Raw genomic sequence first — 20,202 nt, forward strand, 5'->3', positions numbered from 1 at the left:
TTTGGCTTCTTACAGCACACCTTTCCAAAAACCTAAATAACTAATCTGAAATGTCACTTTAATGCAAGGGAGCCATGTCAGGCCTGGCAATGCATGGGTTCCTTAGAAGTTACACAATTTACAAAGCTTGTGGTTGCCTTGAGCAGTTCAGCTAAATTGTTGAAGTGAAGGCCAACTTTAGTCAAGAACATACAGGACAAAATTGCTCAGAGGAAGTATTGGCTGGCAAGTCTTAGACTTTGACCAGTTATGTCCCACTAGTTAAAAGGATAGGAATCAGATACTGCAGAGTTGATAAGGTGTGGCACTGGAAAAGGCACAGCAGGTCAGGCAGCATCTGAGGAAGAAAAGAGTCAGGAAGGACCCTTCAGGCATCTGCAGTCTCCATTGTCTTCCATCAGGTATAGTAGACCCTTCAATTCCCAATCAGCATCACTGGATATACAGTAAATGACTTCAAAACTAGATTCATTCTGACTTTGGTTGAGGCAAATGATTTCTTTGGTATTTGTAAGCCTGACACCATCAGTCATGGACAAGTTGTTGGAGGGAATCCTGAGGAACAGGATTTAGATGTGTTATAAAGCAAAGGTCAAGACCCCACTGATAAAATCAAAACACCCAGAGAAGATCACCTTGCATTGTATTCTATTAAAGAAATGTGCCAATCTGTTACAAAGGACTGGTTAAATGAAATGAAATCCTCTCTCTCACTCGACAATTAACAAATAATTTATTTATTCAACTCTAATATTAAACAATCTGGCAAAATTACTATCAAACTGGACAACTTTCCCCCAAGTGCCAGTAATTCCCTAACTGGACTAAATTCTATTGGAATGAATGTCCTATTTGTATAAAACCAATTAATAAGAAAATAAATTAAAACTTTATCTCTCTCCAAGTTCACAGTTTATGTCTTCTCCATTTTATCACTAATTGTCCTTCTGTTGATTTCATGTCACAAATGACTTCTGATTATTCCTGCATGAGGGTTTTGAGCTGAAAATACTGTGGTACCTTTGATCAATAGATGGCATTTTTTCCTTAGAGATTTCTTATGAGAACAAGATATTTCTTTTGCTGGCAGTTGGCTCTGTCAATTTTCAAAAATCCTGGTTTTATCTACCCCATGACACTAAATTCTTACAATTTGATTGAATTAAAAATTTGACACTAAGAAGCCAATTGATCCTTAGTTTCCAAGTGTCTTTGTAAAGTGACTGGCTGGGTTTAAACAGTTGTCTGGGTAAAAATACTGCTTGGCTGTTTGATACCAACTGTTTCAATTCAGATACTGTCTGTGCAATTTTAGCTGTTCAAATATCCATTCTTAAATCTTTAAGCACAGGAAAGTACACCATCTCTTAAAAGGGACATTGGAATGCTTTCCCCCATTTTTCATTTTTACACAAAAACTTTGACATTGATTAGGGATAGTCAACATGGGAAATAGCATCTTTGAGTTTTTTTTGAATGATGAGGATTGATGAGAGCAGAATGGTCAATGTGATGCATATGGACTTCAGAGAAGGCATCTAACAAGCTTATGGTGGACTGGTTAGCAAGATTAGATTTCTAGATTTAGATCACCTGGAATACAGTAGAACTAACCATCTGGATACAGAACTGTCTAAAAAGGTAGAAGACAGAGGGTTGCTTCCAGACTGGAGGCCTGTAACCAGTGGAGTGCTACATGGATTGATACTGGCTCTACTGCTTTGTCATTTATACAAGTGATTTGGATACAAATGTAACAGGTATGGTTAGAAAGTTGGTAGATGACACCAAAATTAGGTGTAGTGGACAGTGAAGGTTACCTCAGAACAACAGGCTCTTGATCGAATAAGCCAATGGGCCAAGGAGTGGCAGATGAAGTTTAATTTAGAGAATTGTGAGGTGCTGCATTTTGCAAAGGCAAATCAGGACAGGACTTATACACTTAGGAAGGTCCTGGAGAGCGTATTGCTGAACAAAGACCATGGAGTACAGGTTCAAAGTTTCTTGAAAGCAAAATCACAGGTAGACAGGATTGTGAAAACATCATTTGGTACACTTGCCTTTATTGGCAAAGTATGTCGTCATATTGCTGCAGCTAGGCCACTTTTGGAATACCTGTACAGGTCTCTGTGCAATAAGGATATTGCAAAACTTGAAAGGGTTCAGAAAAGATTAAAGATGGTGCCAGGTTTCAAGCTTTTGGGAAGAGGCTGAACAGGTTGGGGCTGCTTTCCCTTGAATACCAGAGGCTGAGGGGCAATATTTAGGTTTCTCATCATGAGGGGCATGGATAGTGTGAATAGCCAGGGTCTTTCTCCCAACCCCCAGTTTAGGAGAGTTCAAAACTAGAGAGCATGGGTTTAAGGAGAGGGAAGATTTAAATAAAGAGGGACATGGGGAGCAACTTTTCCCCTCCACTTCCCTGCTCCTCTTTCCACCCCCTTACACAGTGGGTGAGATGTGCAGGGAATGAGCTTCCAGAGGCTGGTACAACTACAACACAAAAGGCAGCTGGGAAGATAAGGATGAGGAAGTGGTTAGAGGAATATAGACTAAGTGCTGACAAATTGGACTAGATTAATTTAGGAGATCTGTTCAGCATGGACAAGTTAGACCAAGAGGGTCTGTTCCTGTGCTGTATAGCTCAGAGTCTGAACTACTAGACTATTACTATTTCTCCCCCAGCCTGTTCCAGGATATTATTGAACACCTCTTGAACAGATGCAATGCAAACCCAGATCTGTTTTGAGATAGGCACACTACCACAGCATCACAGGAGAGACACCCCCATCAGATAAAACAAGCTGCAGTAACATGTTTGTTGATAAAATCCTGGGGGTTACATATTTAAGTCAACCAAATCAATCTGTTCAGTGATATTACAGCACACCTCTGCAGCAAGTAAGACTTGAACCCATTCCTCCTAACTCAGGCAGTGAATGTCACTTGACACCATGGGGAAGTAATTTTTATTCCTAAATGAATTTGAACAAATGGCCTACCAAGAAACAGACTCAGTGGGCAGAAGGATGGAGGGTGGGAGCCAGCTAACAAGGTCCTAGGGAGCATTGTTGAACAGAGACCTTGAGTGGTTCATAGCTCCTTGAAAGTGGAGTCACAGGTAGATAGGATAGTGAAGGCAGCTTTTGGTATGCTTTCCTTTATTGGAAGAGTATTGAATACAGGAGTTGGGAGGTCATGTTGCAGCTGTACAGGGCATTGGCTAGGCCACTGTTGGAATATTGCATGCAATTCTGGTCGTCTCCTTATCAGAAAGATGTTGTGAAACTTGAAAGGGTTCAGAAAAGATTGAGGTTGCTTGGGTTGGAGGATTTGAGCTACAGGGAGGGGCTGAATGGCTGGGGCTGTTTTCCCTGGAGCATCAGAGGCTGAGGGGTGACCTTAGAGGTTCACAGAAGTATAAGGGGCATGTATAGGGTAAATAGTCTTTTCCCTGGGATTAGGAAGTCCTGAACTAGAGGGCATAGGTTTAGGGTGAGGGAAAAAATGAAGAAACCTAAGGGGGAACTTTTTCCAGAGGGTGGAATATGTATGGAATGAGCTCCCAGAGGAAGGGGAGGTGGCTGGTACAATTGCAACATTTAAAAATGCATTTGGATGGGTATATGAATAGGAAGAGTTGGGAGGGATATGGGCCAAGTGCTGGCAAGTGGAACTAGATTGGTCCAACCTGTCCATCCCAACTCAATGGGTCTGATTCCATGCTGCACATCTGACAACATTCAGCCGCCTGCATGGCAACCATGACTTACCACTAATGGCCAAAATAGGCCTTCTACTCAAAAGTCTTGGTCTTTAGCAGCAGTGCCAGAACTCAGTCCTGGGACCTGGGTTCAATTCCAGCCTTAAGGTGACTGGAGTTTGTATGGGTTTCCTCCCATAGTCCAAAGATGGGATAAGTTAGGTGGATTGGCCATACTAAATTGCCCCTTACTGTCCAGGAATGTGTAGGTTGGGTGAATTAGCCATGGGAAATGCAGAGATTTGGGAGGGGGTGGGATGTTCAGAGAGTTGGTGTGGACTTGTTGGGCTGAGTGGCCTGCTTCCACTGTAGGGATTCTAATGGGAAAAAAGCACATCAACCATTCTGACAATTGTGTAAAATTGTGGGGTCAGGGGACATGGGTACAAAATGGACAGTACGATCAGAGGTGACCTGGTCAAAATCATGCAAATCTCAGTGGTGAACTACATGTTATTTGTTCCAGTCCCAATTCTGTTCAGTGCACAGATGCTGCAAAAAAATGATTCACAAGTGAAAGAATTAAATGTAAGATCCTGCACTGAAAGATCTAGAATAGTGGTTTATTTTTTGAAGCACTAGATTTAACTATATACACATTTTCATTTCATATTACAAAGCAAAATAAATTACTTCCTTGGAATTACATGGAGAATGCCCAGAAATCAACTTATTTTAATCATGGAATACTCAAAGGATTTAAAAATAATTCTGTACAATGATCAAAAGCACAGTTTAAAAAGTTACACTCATTAAACTTAAGATCTGTTCAATACAGATCAGCATAACAAAGAGGAAGAAGTTGGGGGAGTGGGAAGGACAATCACTGCAAGACAGGCAAAGGGGTGAAATGGGGGCGTTAGCAGTTTGGCTGCCTCACTTGGCAAATCTGCAAACCCAAGGAGGAGCGCTCCAACTGAGAAAACCCAACACTGAGCCTGAACTACAGCCAGCTGCAGAATCCAAGAGATTTCACCTAGGACAAAATAGGAAATCAAGGTAGGTCATCGTTTCCTCCCATTTGTAATCTCATACTTCTCACTGAAGCTGTCAGTAACCAATGCCAGTTACAACAGATGCAAGTCTCAGACATTTCAGGACCATGCAAGTTGCCCAAAGGTTTCAGCACATCTGCCTGGCTCATGGTACTGAGAAACAATTGTACATAATATTCAAAGATAGTGTACAGTCTTGCAGCACCATTAAACAGGTTAAGGAATTTAGGTGGATCTGCTTCAATTGGAAAACAAGTTCCATTTAGGAGGAAAACCATGAGCAACTTTAAAGCATTGGTTTCATGGGCTGACATTAATGGAGTCCTTGTTTTCAGCCAATAATCGTTCCCTTTCATACTCTTCCTCCACTCGCTCCCTGTACCAGGGAAGCTTTGCTAGGACTGGCTTATGAAAGCCATTGTAGAGTGCTGCACCTAACAGCAAGATGACAAAGCCTAGAATTTGGAGGCCATGGAACTGTTCCCAACCCACAGCAAGACTCACTATCCAGATTACCATTGTCCTCAGACTGTCCAGAACCATGCGTGTGGTTGCACTGATTTCTTTTGTGACACTAATACCAGCAAAGTTAAAGAATGCAATGCTCAAGATGTTTCCCAAGAGGGCGACAAAGATTAGTGGCTTTAGACCTATTTGACAGAAAGCATCCAATGCATCTTCGAGGACACCTCTGGGATTGCCACTGAATTGGCCCACAGGGATATAGTACATTGGAATCAGCAGTGCAGTTAGGATGATGAAGCCAAACATTCCTAAAAGGCAGAAAAACAAATGTTAGCTGCTAGCATAAACCTGAAGATTAGTTGACAAAATAGTTAAGTTTGCAAGTGGAATTTCTACAATAAAATGAAACGTTTCAGTAATTTGCTTTTGTTAAAACACTTGCCACTCAAAATGCTGTGCACTGCATTGGTCAGTGTTCAAGTGCAGTCATTAGGTATGCACACTAGAAGTCACTTAGACATGAGCAGTCTTGTTCAAAAGAACAAAGTTAGTCATACTGTCTTTGCATTTTAAGAACAGTTAGCCAAGGCCAATTAGTTAGACCAAAAAGGTAGCCTGAAGGTGAATAATCAAACTTTGCCTCAAAGAATACTTCAAACACATTCCAATGAAAATCCCAAAATATAATCCACAATGGCTCTCTAGGGAAAGATTTTAATATTGAGTTTTTTAATAAAAAGTAAAAGAATAATCAAACTCAAAATTGAGGCATTTTAGAAATAGTAAGAGAAACCACAAGAGTGGATAAAATTGAGAGAGTCAGATGAGAGAAGGAAATGATTATGGACCAGGCCAGAACCCCTCAAAACATCAAGTAGCCCAGACCCTAAGCTTTGCTGGTTAAGCAAATGTAGTGCAGATATTCCAGGAGCAATGCAGTTGGTCAAACCACTTGGGTTAAGGTGTTGTGGTTTGTTTCATTTGGTAATCTTATGTACATTCTGCTTAAAACTCTGAAAAAAAAACAGATTACCACAACTTAATTATGCTGTTCCAAGTACTTGCAATGATCCCCATAAACACCTCTTGGCACAAGAGGTGAAAAACCAAGCAGGGTCTTAGAGGAGAAATGTCTGAGGGGAGGATCAACATGGACCTGCTTTTTTTTCCTATTTATTTTTGAGTCCAGCAGCTTTTTCAACACCCCACTTTTCTGATTTAGTCTGGTTTGGCATTAGCAGAGCTGGAGAACTACCCATTCTCCATTCATTGTACAAGCTTTTTATTTAAAAAAATTAAGTGCCTTTTGCCTGAGGCAGTTACCTGTTAGCTATAATTGGATAGGCCCAAAACCCTTCATCCCAGACCTTGGAGTGTCTTTTACAACCTCTGGAAAAAAGCCAAGGACAGTATAACTTATGGCATAGCATCACAGTAAGCAAGCCAGGAATACTAAAAAGTGCATAGTCTGTCCAAGCATGTGTAATGCCAGAATCATTAAATATTGGAGCAGGGACAGGGGTATACTAGTGCTATTTGTGCTAAGTTGCACTTCATTCATCTGTTTGGGAGGTATTACATGTACATTATGGTGGGGCAAGGCAATGGAATAAAGGAACAGATTCATTGACCTGTAAAAAAAGTGTAAATTTAGAGTTAGATGCATTGATGACAGTTTTCTATTAACTTTTTGAATTAAATTAAAATTGCCAGATTGATTTAAGTTTATTTATGGAAATGTGGACATTGCTGTCAAGGCCAGTATTTATTGCCCTTACCAGATTACATTTACCCCCAGTTAAGTCTTTGCTATGGACCTGGAGTCACATGTAAGCCTAGCAAACACAGATCTTTCACTAAAAGAGGGGCATGAACTGTATGGTTTGCAAAATTTGATAGCAGTTGCATGGTCAGAGACTACCTTTTCATTCCAATTTGCACTATGTGCCACAGTAAATCAAGAGTAAAAGATTATGCTCATGCAGCAGGTACCAGGAAGTCAAAAAACAGAACTAACTTCCTCTCCTAATGACCATGTCACAAATCCAGGAGGCAGCATTTGCTGAAATGTTAGTTCTCTGCAGATGCAACCTTAACATTATTTAACTCAAGAGAAGTGTGTATGTATACTTTTCCCCTAGTTAGGGTGTTCTCTCCTTAAGGCTGTCTAAATTCAAGTAAAAGCTATAAAAATGTTAGGGTAGATGAAGCTACTGAAATTAGTGATTAACAATTGTATGTTAAAAGGCAAGTTAAAACTTCACCTCCCTACTGGTTAAGTTTGTTAAAAGCAATTATTCATGCACTATTAAACACCATTACCCCAACCATGTTACAAAAAAGAGTGACACCCCAGTTAAGAATATTGTACCACACAAAGTGACAAATGGTTCATAAAGACAAGCACCTTCCCTCAAGAGAACACAAGTATGCACAGCTTCATTCATGCTCACTTCTGTCGGAGGAGAGAACATTGGCATCAGTAGAACATACCTTCAGTACCTACAGCTCGAAGTGGGTGTACATCATGCTTATAAACAAATTTCTCTTCCAGCACCATCTGGATAGCCACAATGATCTGTGCAATGATAATTAGGAGGTCTCCTAAAAAGACAAAAAAGGAAGTTTACAGAAAGGACTGAAGTGGGAAGTTTACTGAAATTCTGGTCTGTTGCCTAGATACAATCAAGGCAGACTAGGCAAGAGGGAGGACTGCAGATGCTGGAGATCAATCTAGATTAGAGTGGTGCTGGAAAAGATCAGGTCAGGCAGCTTCTGAAGCAGGAAAACATTTTGGGCAAAAAGCCCTTCCTCGGGATTGAAGGCACTTCTCTCCTATCCCCTCACCTCCATCCAAGGCCTCAAAAGGAGCCTTGCACATCCAAAGTGTCACCTGCACATAGTGTCATTTATTGCATCCGTTGCTCCTGATACGGTCTCCTCTACATGGAAACTGGATGTAGTCTCAAGAGCGCTTTAGGGAAGATCTCAGACACCCACACCATTCAACCCCACTAACCTGTGAGGCAACATTTCAACTCCTTCACACTGCCAAGGAGATGCAGGTCTTATGCCTGGAGGAAGAACACATCTTCTGCCTCTGAAGAGTTCAATCCCAGGGCATCAATGCAGACTTCCAATTTCCACATTTCCCCTCTTCCCCTGGTTCAGCACCATCCTCATGACCGGTCCTACCTGCCAATCTTCCTTCCCATCTATCTGCTCCACCCTATCACCTTCATCCACTCTTGGCTACCTTCTCCCCAGCCCCAGCCCCACCCCCCTCCCATTTATCATCTCTCCACCCCAGAGGCTCCCAACCGAAGAACTTTTGCCCAAAAGGTAGATTTTCCTGCTCCTCTGATGCTGCCTGACCTGCTGTGCTTTTCCAGCACCACTAAAAAATGGAGACCGTCCATTTCAGTGATATGGCTTTTGCTTTTAGTCAGCATTTGAAACCATTAGGTAAACAGCCCACAATCAGTTTCCACACTGGAGAATGTGGAATTTTGTGCAGGAACAGCAGGTAAATCAGAACAGCAACATCAGAAAAAAGTAAACTTGCAAAATTGGAGACTGAATGCTAAAGAGACTTTGACAAGTGTAGGAATTAACTGAGGGCAGAGCAGGAACTATACAATACATCTGAATGTGGAGCTTTTGGAAGTACTTGCAGCTGCAGGATCAGCAGTTCAGTTGCTGATGGAAGTAGAGATGTTTATTCCAGGAATTAGTCACATCCAATAGGATAGTATTTTCTGAGAGTCAGACAAGAGTGTATGCCGACAAATGGGGTAGGAAAGGGGAACCAGAGCAGGAGCTGCAGTCATCGTTTAACATGAGGTTCCCCTGTATTTATAAAGTTCTTCCCCAGTTGTACCAGAAATGGTGCATTAACAACAGTCTCAAAAAAGGTGATCTCTGGATTTTAAAGAAGTGATTTATAGATCTGTCACTATTGGCTGGGGTAGCATTTACTGCTACTAGGTGGGCAGTAAAGGTGGTGAACTGCTGTAGTCCATTTAGGGGTAGGCATTCTTAACATGATTAAAGTACTCAGCATTTTAACCTCCCTAACCCCTTTGCAACTCCATACTCTCCACCCCCCCTCTCCACACCTGGCCCCTTCCCCCACTGCTGTAAGGTGCAAAACCTGTGCCCACACCTCCCAAGGACGATTTCAAATCTAGATTAGACATCCTCCAACCTCATCTATTGTTTTTAGTGCTCTTGATGTGGTCTCAAGTTTCCAAATGCAAACTTGTGGAATGGTTCAGGGAAATGTCTCTGGTCTGTATGCATCAATCAACCCTACCTTCCAGTTGCCATCCACTTCCTCTCCCACACCAGGGCAAGGTTTTTTTTGGAGGGGTGGGGGAGAAAGGGGGTAGGAATGTTGCAGATGTATAGTTCATTGATAGAGTTGCACATAGGGTGGTGAAAGTGGCTTTGGCATGCTTGCCTTTATTGGTCAAAACAGTACAGGAGTTGGGAGGTCTTGCAACAGCTGCACAGGACATTGGTGAGGCCAGTCACCCTTCTATAGGAAGGATGTTAAACTTGACAGGGTTCAAAGGAGATTTAAAGATGTTGCTGGGACTGGAGGGTTTGAGCTCTGGAGAGGCTGAATAAGCTGGGGCTATTTTCTACCCAGAGAATTGGAGGTTGGAGAGGTAACCCTACAGAAGTTTATTACAATCAGAAGGGGCATGGATAGGCTGAATGGCCAAGGCCTTTCCCCAGGCTGGGAGAAGGGAGTCCAAAATGAGGGAGAAAGCAAAACAAATTTCTTGGAAAGCTTGATCTAACAGCAACGATAAATCACAGTTGATGTTTCAGATCCAGTGACCCTTCCTCAGGGCATCAGAACAAGAGGGCATATGTCTAAAGAGGGGAAGATTTAGAAAAGTACTGGAGGGATAACTTTTCCTCCATAGAGGGTGGTGTATGGAGAATGAACTGCCAGAGGTGGAGACTGGTACAATTGCAACATTTAAAAACATCTGGATTGGTATAAGAACAGGAAGAATTAGAGGGATGTGCCCAATGCTGGCATTTGGGATGTCAGGTCAGCATGGATAAATTGGGACTAAAAGCATTGGTTTCCACACTATATGACTCAGACTGTGCTAAGTATGATATGCCAGAAAAAGCTCTTCACCCAAGTCTCATTGACTGGGGTTTTGCTATGATGCACACTGTCAAACAGCAGTGAAGTGAGGACTGTCACATGAGTCTCAACTCTGCAATTCAGCATTTCTGTTGAAATTTGAACTAAGGCTGTAAGAGGTGTGGGGCCTGGACAGAATCCAAACAATGTTAGTGAACAGGCTGCTGCCAAGTAGTGCTTCATAGCACAGATGACAATTTATCATTAGAGCAATGGAAGACTAGTACAGATGGATGGCAATAATTGGCTGGGTTGGATTTGTCCCATGCACACAACAAGATTAACATCCACCCAGCAATCTTAAGTGCAATGGTACTGGAATTAAACTGGACTAGGGACAAAGTTATAACCACATGGTGTTTATAGTGGGTGGTGAGTGGTTGGCACTACTGCCTCAGCACCAGGAATGTGTTTGATTCTAGCCTTGGGCAACTGAGTTTACATATTCCTCATGTCAGAGTGGATTTCTTCCAGATGCTCTGGTTTCCTCCCATAGTCCACAGATGGGCAGGTTAGGCAAATTGGCCCATGCTAAATTGCCCCTGGCGTTCAGAGATGTGTAGGTTAGGTGTGTTAGTCAGGATAAGTGTAGAGTAATACAGTAGGGGGAATGAGTTTGGGTAGGATACTTCAGGGTTGGTGTCAACTTGCTGGGCTGGAAAGACTTGTTTCCACATTGCAGGGACTCAATCATTAGCATCATGTCACTTCAATGCATTCCACTGCCAATTCTTTAGTCACTCCTAGCCTAAGTCCATTTGCAACCTCCCCACTTCAACTCTGCTTGCCCTTCACCTGTGAACAAAGATAATGCCCTCAATTCTTTGTCTAGGTTGTTAGTATATAATGTAATAGTGGTGGTTCCAACACTTACCCCTGCAGAACTCCACTAGTTAGACTTAAAAATCCTCTTTAACCCTACCCTCTGCCAGTCTGCCAAACTTCTATCCAGGCCCATACCTTGCTGCACTACAAGCAGTTTTGTTTAGCAGCATCCTGAGAGACACCTTACCAAAAGGCCTTCTAGAAATCCAAAACAGATAGTGTCCACTGGCTGTTGGCCAGCTTGCTCATTCTTTAAAAGGTGGCAGATCTGTCAGGCATGGCCTTCCCTTCACAAAGCCATGCTGACTTAGCCCTAAGTTAAGGAGTATTCTGCAAGCTTATGCTTAATATGGACTCAAATCCAGATGGATGTGTCAGGATATCAGAGCTTCAATCTTAGTTGTGGAAGAGAGAGCCTTAACTGTCACTTACAGCTTATGCTGCCTGGCATACAGCCCTACTTTGCAAGCTTCAACCTGAAGCTTTCTGGACCTTGCACACCCTCTTCATTGAACCAGGTTTGTTCCTCAGCTTAAAAGCTAATAGAGGAAGATGTGCCAGCCCACAAGGTTGCAGATTGTGTTAGAGTGCAATTCTGCTGCAGATAGCCAACAGTGCTTCACTGATAAGTCTGAATTCTATTCCATTTAGTACAGCAGTGTCACAAATGATTGTTTCCTGAAACACAAGGTCACCATTCCTCAAAACTGGCCATTTTAAAAAAGCCATTGGTAAAAGTTAAAAATTCAACCAATTGAACAATGGAAAAACTAGAAAAAAGGTGAATTGACGTCTGCTCAGGTAAGAATGTGGGACTAGATTAGGATATCTGGTTGGCATGGACAAGTTGGACTGAATGGTCTGTTTCTGTGGCTGTACATCTGACCCCAAGAATGCCTTTTTTATTCAACAATCAGGGTGGAGTAAAGTGTGCCAAACAAGTCATACAGTAGCAGTGGAGAGCATGAGGGAAAAAAAAGTGTGAACTTTCAAACTTTAGTAAATCCACACTACAGCTATTCCTCACATTAGACTCCCTTTTGGAAAAAAGTGTGAAGAATGCTATTTCCCCAGAGTCTCTGCATCTGGAGAGTGAGAATGTATGGAAGATCATCTAATCCACTTTTATTCCATGTACTAGTTGTTTGACTGGCATTTGCCAAGATGATTTGGGATTGTTATGAAAATGGTAGATGATCTAGAATTTTAGTGGTTCTAGAATGAATAGCTCATTAGAAAACAGGCAGCCATCCATCCCATCGAGTCTGCTCCACCATTCAGAGATCACAGCTCAGCTGAAGACCATGTTTCAGCCTTTACCCCCAGAACATCCCTTAGTGACAAACTCAGCCTTAAAATATTTAAGCCACCAAGCTGGTGTTAAGAATTCCATATTCACTACCCTCATTCTCAAAAAGATTCTTAACAAAACAAAGTACAATTAAGACATTAACGTGTTGAAACTGACCAAATTTGAACTGCTTCAAAGAGCAACTTGCCCAGCCAGTTTCTTTTCCTGCTCTGATAACTGAACCAACAGGCTTTAAAAGTAGCTGCAAACCAAATTCAAAGCTAATCCATATACAGCACTTAATACATTTACTTACCAGTTATAACTTGAGATAACTTGTGGCCTTGATCATTATTTCCACTGACAAAGTCTGCCAGGCCCACTACCACAAGGCCACAGATGGTGAAAAAAATCCCCACCCACTGACTGGATATTAAACGACGGCCTAGGAAGGCAACAGAGAGCAGGCCAGTGAAGACGATAACAGCTCCACGTAACATCTGGAAACTGGATGCACTTGTCAAGTTTAAAGCTGGAAGATAAAATAGTATCCAGTAAAGAAACATTTCAAATGGATGGGCCTGACTTGGTGCAAGTTGCTGGAGAGGAAGCATAAAACCGATCAACTTTGAAAAATGTTTAGACCCACAACAACTGCACAAGGTCGCATTATCTTGAAGATAATGCAAGGTAACTGTCAGAACAGGAATTTCAGTATATGTTGATAGCACAAAGCCCATGTCATTCAGGGAGAGAAAAAGGGGTTACTCATGTCAGCAGTCAACTTCCAATTGCATTCCTCTTTTCACTCACCACCACCTCCCCCCAACAGCTGGCTTACAAAAGTAAGACAGCACAAACAAGGATCAGGGAATTGACTAACCAGCAAGAAATTAAACCAACACTAAAACCATTACTGACTGTTTAAGATTTGTGCTGAAAATGTGTTGCTGGAAAAGCACAGGTCAGGCAGCATCCAAGGAGCAGGAGAATTTACTTTTGGGCATGAGCCCTTCTTCAGGAATGAGGAAAGTGTGCCAAGCAGGCCAAGATAAAAGGTAGGGAGGAGGGGTGTTGGAAATGCGATAGATAGGTGGTGGTTAAGGTGAAGGTGATAGGCTGGAGTGGGGGTGGGGGTGGAGGAGTCAGGAAGAAGATTGCAGGTTAGGAAGGTGATGCTGAGTAGTTGACTGAGACGGGGATGGGACGGGGGAGGGGGGGGGGGGGGGGGGGGGGGGGGGGGGGGGGGGGGGGGGGGGGAAGGAAGAGGAGGTGTGGGCGCAAGTTTACATTTCTTGCGGTTGCAGGTTGGGTTGGTGGGGGGGTGTGGACCTGACGAGGGACTCATGGAGGGAGTTGGTCTTTTCGGACCACTGATAGGGGAGGGAAATATATCCTTGGTGGTGGGGTCTGTTTGGAGGTGGCAGAAACGATGGATGATACGATGTATATGGAGGTTGGTGGGGTGGTAGGTGAGGACCAGTGGGTTCTGTCCTGGTGGTGATTGGAGGGGCAGGGCTCAAGGGTGGAAGGGAAGTGGAGAAGATGCAGTGGAGAGCATCAATCACATCTGGGGGGAAATTGCAGTCTTTGAAGGAGGCCATCTGGGTTGTTCGGTATTGGAACAGGTCCCCCTGGGAGCAGATGTGGCGGAGATGAAGGAATTGGGAATATGGGATGGTGTTTTTACAGGGGGCAGGGTGGGAGGTGTAGTCTAGGTAGCTGTGGGAGTCGGTTGTTTTATAGTAAATTAGGAAGGGGAGGGAGGAGTCTGAGACGGTCCAGGTAAATGAGGTCAGGGTGGAAGGTGTTGGTAAAGTGGATGAACTGTTCAACCTCCTTGTGGGAGCATGAGGCAGTGCCGATAGTCATCGATGTAGCGGAGGAAAAGGTGGGGGGTGGTGCCAGTGTAGCTGCAGAAGATGGACTGTTCCACATATCCTATGAAGAGGCAGGCATAGCTGGGGCCCATGTGGGTGCCCATGGCTACCTCCTGTTTAAGATTTGTACCAAGTTGCTCAGTTTAGATTACCTATCATCTTGAACTATAAAAATAGTCAATTGTAAAGTCTAGGTTAGTTTTCATTGCACAGCAATGGATTGCTTAAACATTTTCCCTGAAGGGGGCTAGGACTATACCTGATGGATGCAGTCTTTATAGAACACAAGCCTCCTCTAATAACTATCACTATTTAGAAAATTTAAAATGATACAGCTACGAACAGGTCTTCCCCACAAGCTAAGCTTATTTCCCTAATAAAGTTTAGATCTGAGTATTTATCTACTACTCCAAACATTTAACCACAGGAGCAGAATAGTATGGATGCTTGGTTTAGGCCATTGTTCAACTTGATCGATGATCTCGTTGGATTTTAGCTATGTTTAGTTTTGCCATCCTCCCACAGTAACAATATTTATTACCAAAGATACTTCTGCACACTATACATTTGTAGAAACGAAGTCTGCCCAGTCAGAAAATTTAGTGCTATGAGGATAGAATGGTGGACCTCAGGACAGCATCACTTTCCCTTTTATTTTGGTAAAAGGTGGCCAAGTAGACAACACATGAAAACAACTGAATATTAATGAGGATGGTGGCCAGGTGATCAAAAACTGTACATTCAAGTTAATGCTGTTCAATTTAGATCAGCAATCGTCCTGGAATCAGTTACATTCACCCAACCTCGTCAAGGAAACTGAATTTCCTGCAACCTGCAGGAACAAATCAAAATACATTTCAGGTGTTAGTCATTTTCACCCACAGCATAGTAGTAAAATATGAACACTAATACAGGAAACGAGTTAAAACAGAAGGGGGGCATAGTGGGCCAGTGGTTAGTGCTACTGCCTCAGCAGCAGACACCTGGGTTCTATTCCAGTCTTGGAGACTGAAGTTGGCATGTGTCTGTTTCCACTGGGTGCTCCTGTTTCTTCCCAGTCCAAAGATGAGAGAGTAAGGTGGATCGATCATGTCAAACTGCCCTGTCCAGGGATGTGTAGACTCTGGATTAGCCATGGTTAAAATGTGAGTTTTGGGGATAGGGAGAGGTGTCTGGGTGTGATCTTTGGAGAATTAGACTTGATGGATCTACTTCTGGAATGTAGGATTAAGAAAATTTGTTGTTACAGCAGCAACTGGGTTTTCTCAATGCAGTCTTTTGATTAGTGAATGTTTGATCAGCATTCACTAATTTGCTTTCCTGTTAGTGATTCATTGGTAACAGTTGTGCTGTGGTACTGAGTCATACAGGCCAAAAAATTCCAATTCTGATGGACTAAAATGCACACAGATCAGACATTAGAACAGCAGGGGAGAAAAGCAAAACTGGTTAAAGTTCAGTGTTCACACTAGGGATACAAGTCTTTAAAAGAAAAAAACAATTTTGTTGCTAAATATTGCTAGTTGTCATCAAGAATAAAATCTGGTATAACAGCTCAAGTTACGTACTCAAAGAAACTAAAGACAAAGCAATTCAACAAATAAGTCAGTCAATCATTTATTTCAGACATACTCCATGCAACCCCAGTTGAGAACCACTGGTTATCAAATCAAGTGGCTAAATGCTAACATCTCCATTTTAAAAATGAAAAGTAAATTCCAACATGTTAGAGCCATGTGATTGACTCCTACTCAAAATGAGTTAGCGAGCAATTCTGTTCTATTAAAATGTCTCAAAAGCTTAAGTTAATAGCATCTACTCAGGATGCCACAGCTTGCCAACCTGACTGCAAAGTTCATCTTGCTACTATCTGGGGAATAATGCTAAAATAGAGAACTTTCTCAGACCAGTTGAGCAACAGGCTGACATTGACTGTTCAGGCATCACCACAGCCCCTCAGGAGGTAGCTCCATAAATACTAGTCTCAGGAGGTGCTTGGCCAATCTGTGCCAAGATGAAACTGAAATATCTACCATCAGCCAGGAGGTATTAAGTAGATGATCCATCTCTGGACAGATTATTTCTGGGGTTCAGTATCAATTTCTGGTCTTACACTTATTTCCAAGAAACATCTGAAGTGGCAAAAGGCACTGGATATGACAAGGCATGTACTCCTTGACAATATTCTGAAAACTTATACTGTAACAGCTTGGTTAGAGTGCAACTAAACACCAACATCTATCTGGAGGAGAAAGGTGAGGACTGTAGATGCTGGATATCAGCTGAAAATGTGTTGCTGGAAAAGCGCAGCAGGTCAGGCAGCATCCAAGGAGCAGGAGAATTGACATTTTGGGCATGAGCTCCTTGGATGCTGCCTGCCCTGCTGCGCTTTTCCAGCAACACTTTCAGCACCAACATCTACCAGATTATAGGAAAAAATCTGAATCAACTTCTCTATGTACAAAAAGTGGGTAAATCAAACCAAATTACTGCCATGTGTCAGGGAGTTGAGATTCTGTCCAGTCCATTTGGCTCTTGACATCCGTCCAGTCTACAGTGACATGTAGAAATTTCCAACAAAAAAGTCAATAAACAGATGAGTTCAAGAACAATTGACACCTTTCACCATTAAACTCTTGCAAGTCCATATTTTTGTTGAATTGAAGTGTCACCATTTGACAACATTACTAATGACATTAAGACTATTTCCTCTTTAAGCAGCTGACTTTATACATGGTCTGGAAGAATCAAGAAAGAGATAACAAGATTAAAAATTTTTAACACCAAAAGGCTTGTCATTAGTAATCATGGAGAGAGATCTATTGTTACGCTTAGTCTAAACAATAAACTTCTATCTAAAGCTTAATTCAGCTGACAATACAAGCTTATTCTTTACTGCAACATTCAGTCCACCAAAATCTTTCAGACACGACTGAAAGACTGTTCTTTTCACTTCGGGCCCAACTGCATGTCACAGCTCAGGTCTAAGGTGTAGCCTTACCCATATCACCTCTGGTGAGGAGATGACAGGTGTTGATTAGATTACTCAGTGGAAACAGGCCCTTCGGCCCAACAAGTCCACACTGACCTGCTGAAGTGCAACCCACCCAGACCCATTCCCCTACATTTACCCCTTCACCTAATACTATGGGCGATTCAGCATGACCAATTCACCTAACCTGCACTTTGGTTTCCTCCCACAACCTGAGCACCTGGAGGAAACCCCATGCAGACAGGGAGAATGTGCAAACTACACAGTTGCCCGAGGCAGGAATTGAACCCAGGTCTCTGACACTATGAAGCAGCAGTGCTAACCACTGCTGCCATGATAGTCACATGCCACCAAAAAAAAGAGACAACATCAGCATCTAATCTGAAGTGGATTTCTCTTTAGGGAATTTCCTCTATCTACTTCTACGGCTGGTTTCCTCTAAAAGAATTAGTTCTTTGGTTAAGAAGAGCAACTGAATCTATGCAGTCTCCAAGTTAGTTTTCTTTACAATTTCAAGAGGACAAAAATCCAAATGTAGGGCTTAGCTTCACCCTTAGTAATTCAATACCAACTTTAAAGGTTTTCTCAACCTCTTAGCTGGGAGAGAAGCAAAGAAGGTTGCACATTTGCAAACAGGCACAGAAGGCAAAACACAAAGTAAACAACCTCTAATTCGTTAGAAACCAGATACTTTTGAACCTTCAATATGGGTTAGTAAATGCAGATGACTAAGGTCATTAGAGTTGTGGATAGTGCCAAAGGATGTTGTAGGTTACAGAGGGACATGGGTAAGCTGCAGAGCTGGGCTGAGGTGGCAAATGGAGTTTAATGTTGAAAATGGAGGTGATTCACTTTGGAAGGAGCAATGGGAATAAAAAGCTATGGGCTAATGGCAAGATTCTTGGTAGTGTAGATGAGCAGAGTGATCTGAGTGCCCATGTATATAGACCCTGAAAGTTGCCACCCAGATTGATAAGACTGGGTGTTAGCTTTTATTGGTGGAGGGATTGAGTTTCAGAGTCAGAGCCATGTACAAACCTCTGGTGCAACTGCACTTTGAGTATTGTGTACAATTCTGATCGCTGCATTAGAAGGAAGGATGTGGAAGCTTTGGAAAGGGTTCAGAGGAAATGGACTAGAATTTGACTGGTATGGAGAGAAGGTCTGAAGAAAGGCTGAGGGACTGGAGACTTATTGTTGGAGAGATGATGGTTGAAAGGTGACTTAATTGAGACAAGATAATCAGAAGGCTAGGTAGGGAGACTGAGCTTTTTTTCCCCCTCAGACAGCTCACAAGGGGACATTGCTTTGTATGGAGGGGTGATAGATATTAGGACAGATGTCAGAGGTAATTTCTTTACATAATGAGACTGTTCTGCTCCCCTACAACAGTAATAGAATCTCCAACCTGAGGGCATTTTAAATAGTCATTAGATAAACATATGGATGCAAGTTGAATTGTGTAGGATAGCTATAATTCTGTTTTAAAATAGTGATGGAAAAGGATAGACCAGATCTAAAAGTTGAAGTTCTAGATTGGAGAAAGGCCAATTTTGACAGCATTAGGCAAGAACTTTTGAAAGCTGATTGGAGGCAGATGTTTGCAGGTAAAAGGGACAGCTAGAAAATGGGAAGCCTTCATAAATGAGATAACAAGAATCCAGAAGTATACTCCTGTCAGGGTGAAAGGGAAGGCTGGTAGGTATAGGGAATGCTGGATGAAGGAAATTGAGGGTTTGGTTAAGAAAAAAAAATGTGTAAGGTATAGACAGGATAGTGAATCCTTAGAGTACAAAGGAAGTAGGAGTATACTTAAGAGGGAAATCAGGAGGGCAAAAAAGGGGACATGAGATAGCTTTGGCAAATAGAATTAAGGAGAATCCAAAGGGTTTTGACAAATAATGACAAAAGGGTAACTAGGGAGAGAATAGGGCCCCTCAAAGATCACAAAGGCAGCCTTTGTGTAGAGCCACAGAAAATGTGGGAGATATTGTGCATCAGTATTTACTGTGGAAAAGATATAGACTGTAGGGAAGTAGATGGTGACATCTTGCAAAGTGTCCAGATTACAGATTACAAGTGCTGGATATCCTGAAACAGTTAAAAGTAGATAAATCCCCAGGACCTGATCAGGTGTACCAGAGAACTCTGGGAAGCTACAGAAGTGATTGCTGGGCCTCTTGCTGAGATATTTGTATCATCGATAGTCACAGGTGAGATGCTGGAAAACTAGAGGTTGGCAAATGTGGTGCCACTATTGAAGGGTAGTAAAGACAAGCCAGGGAACTACAGTCTGGTGAGCCTGACTTCACAGGTGGGCAAGTTGTTGGAGGGAATCCAGAGGGACAGGATGTACATGTATTTGGAAAGGCAAGGACCGATTCACGATAGTCAACATGGCTTTGTGTGGGAAATTGCGTCTCAAACTGGATTGGGTTTTCTGAAATAGTAACAAAGGATTGATGAGGGCAGAGCAGTACATGACATCTATATGGATGTCAGTAAGGCGTTTGACAAGGTTTCCCCATGGGAGACTGATTAGCAAGGTTAGACCTCATGAAATACAGGGAGAACTAGCCATTTGGATACAGAACTGGCTCAAAGGTAGAAGACAGAGGGTGATGGTGGTGGAGGGTTGTTTTTCAGACTGGAGGCCTGCGACTAGTGGAGTGCCACAAGGATCAGTGCTGGGCTCTCCTTTGTCATTTAGATAATTGATTTGGATGCGAGCACTAGAGGTAGTTAGTAAGTTTGCAGATGACATCAAAATTGGAGGTGTAGTGGACAGCAAAGAGGGTTACCTCAGACTACAACAGGATTG

At 42.5% G+C, this 20,202-nt stretch overlaps 1 protein-coding gene across 1 annotated transcript in view; it reads right to left on the bottom strand.

Annotated features, from left to right (window-relative positions):
- Positions 1–4,312: 4,312 nt before the first annotated feature.
- Positions 4,313–20,202, bottom strand: part of slc35f6 (solute carrier family 35 member F6) — a 43,236-nt gene continuing 27,346 nt past the window's right edge. Inside the window, exons 4-6 of the mRNA XM_043685142.2 lie at positions 12,826–13,041; positions 7,717–7,827; positions 4,313–5,531 (exon numbers count right to left, since the gene is read on the bottom strand). Coding sequence (XP_043541077.1) covers positions 5,059–5,531; positions 7,717–7,827; positions 12,826–13,041 — 800 coding nt within the window. The 3' untranslated portion in view covers positions 4,313–5,058. The remainder of the gene's footprint in view (positions 5,532–7,716; positions 7,828–12,825; positions 13,042–20,202) is intronic.

This window comes from Chiloscyllium plagiosum, unplaced genomic scaffold (genome assembly GCF_037043375.1).
Source record: "Chiloscyllium plagiosum isolate Xiang-an unplaced genomic scaffold, Cpla_swu_hap1 HiC_scaffold_3, whole genome shotgun sequence".
NCBI classification, from domain to species: Eukaryota; Metazoa; Chordata; class Chondrichthyes; order Orectolobiformes; family Hemiscylliidae; genus Chiloscyllium; species Chiloscyllium plagiosum.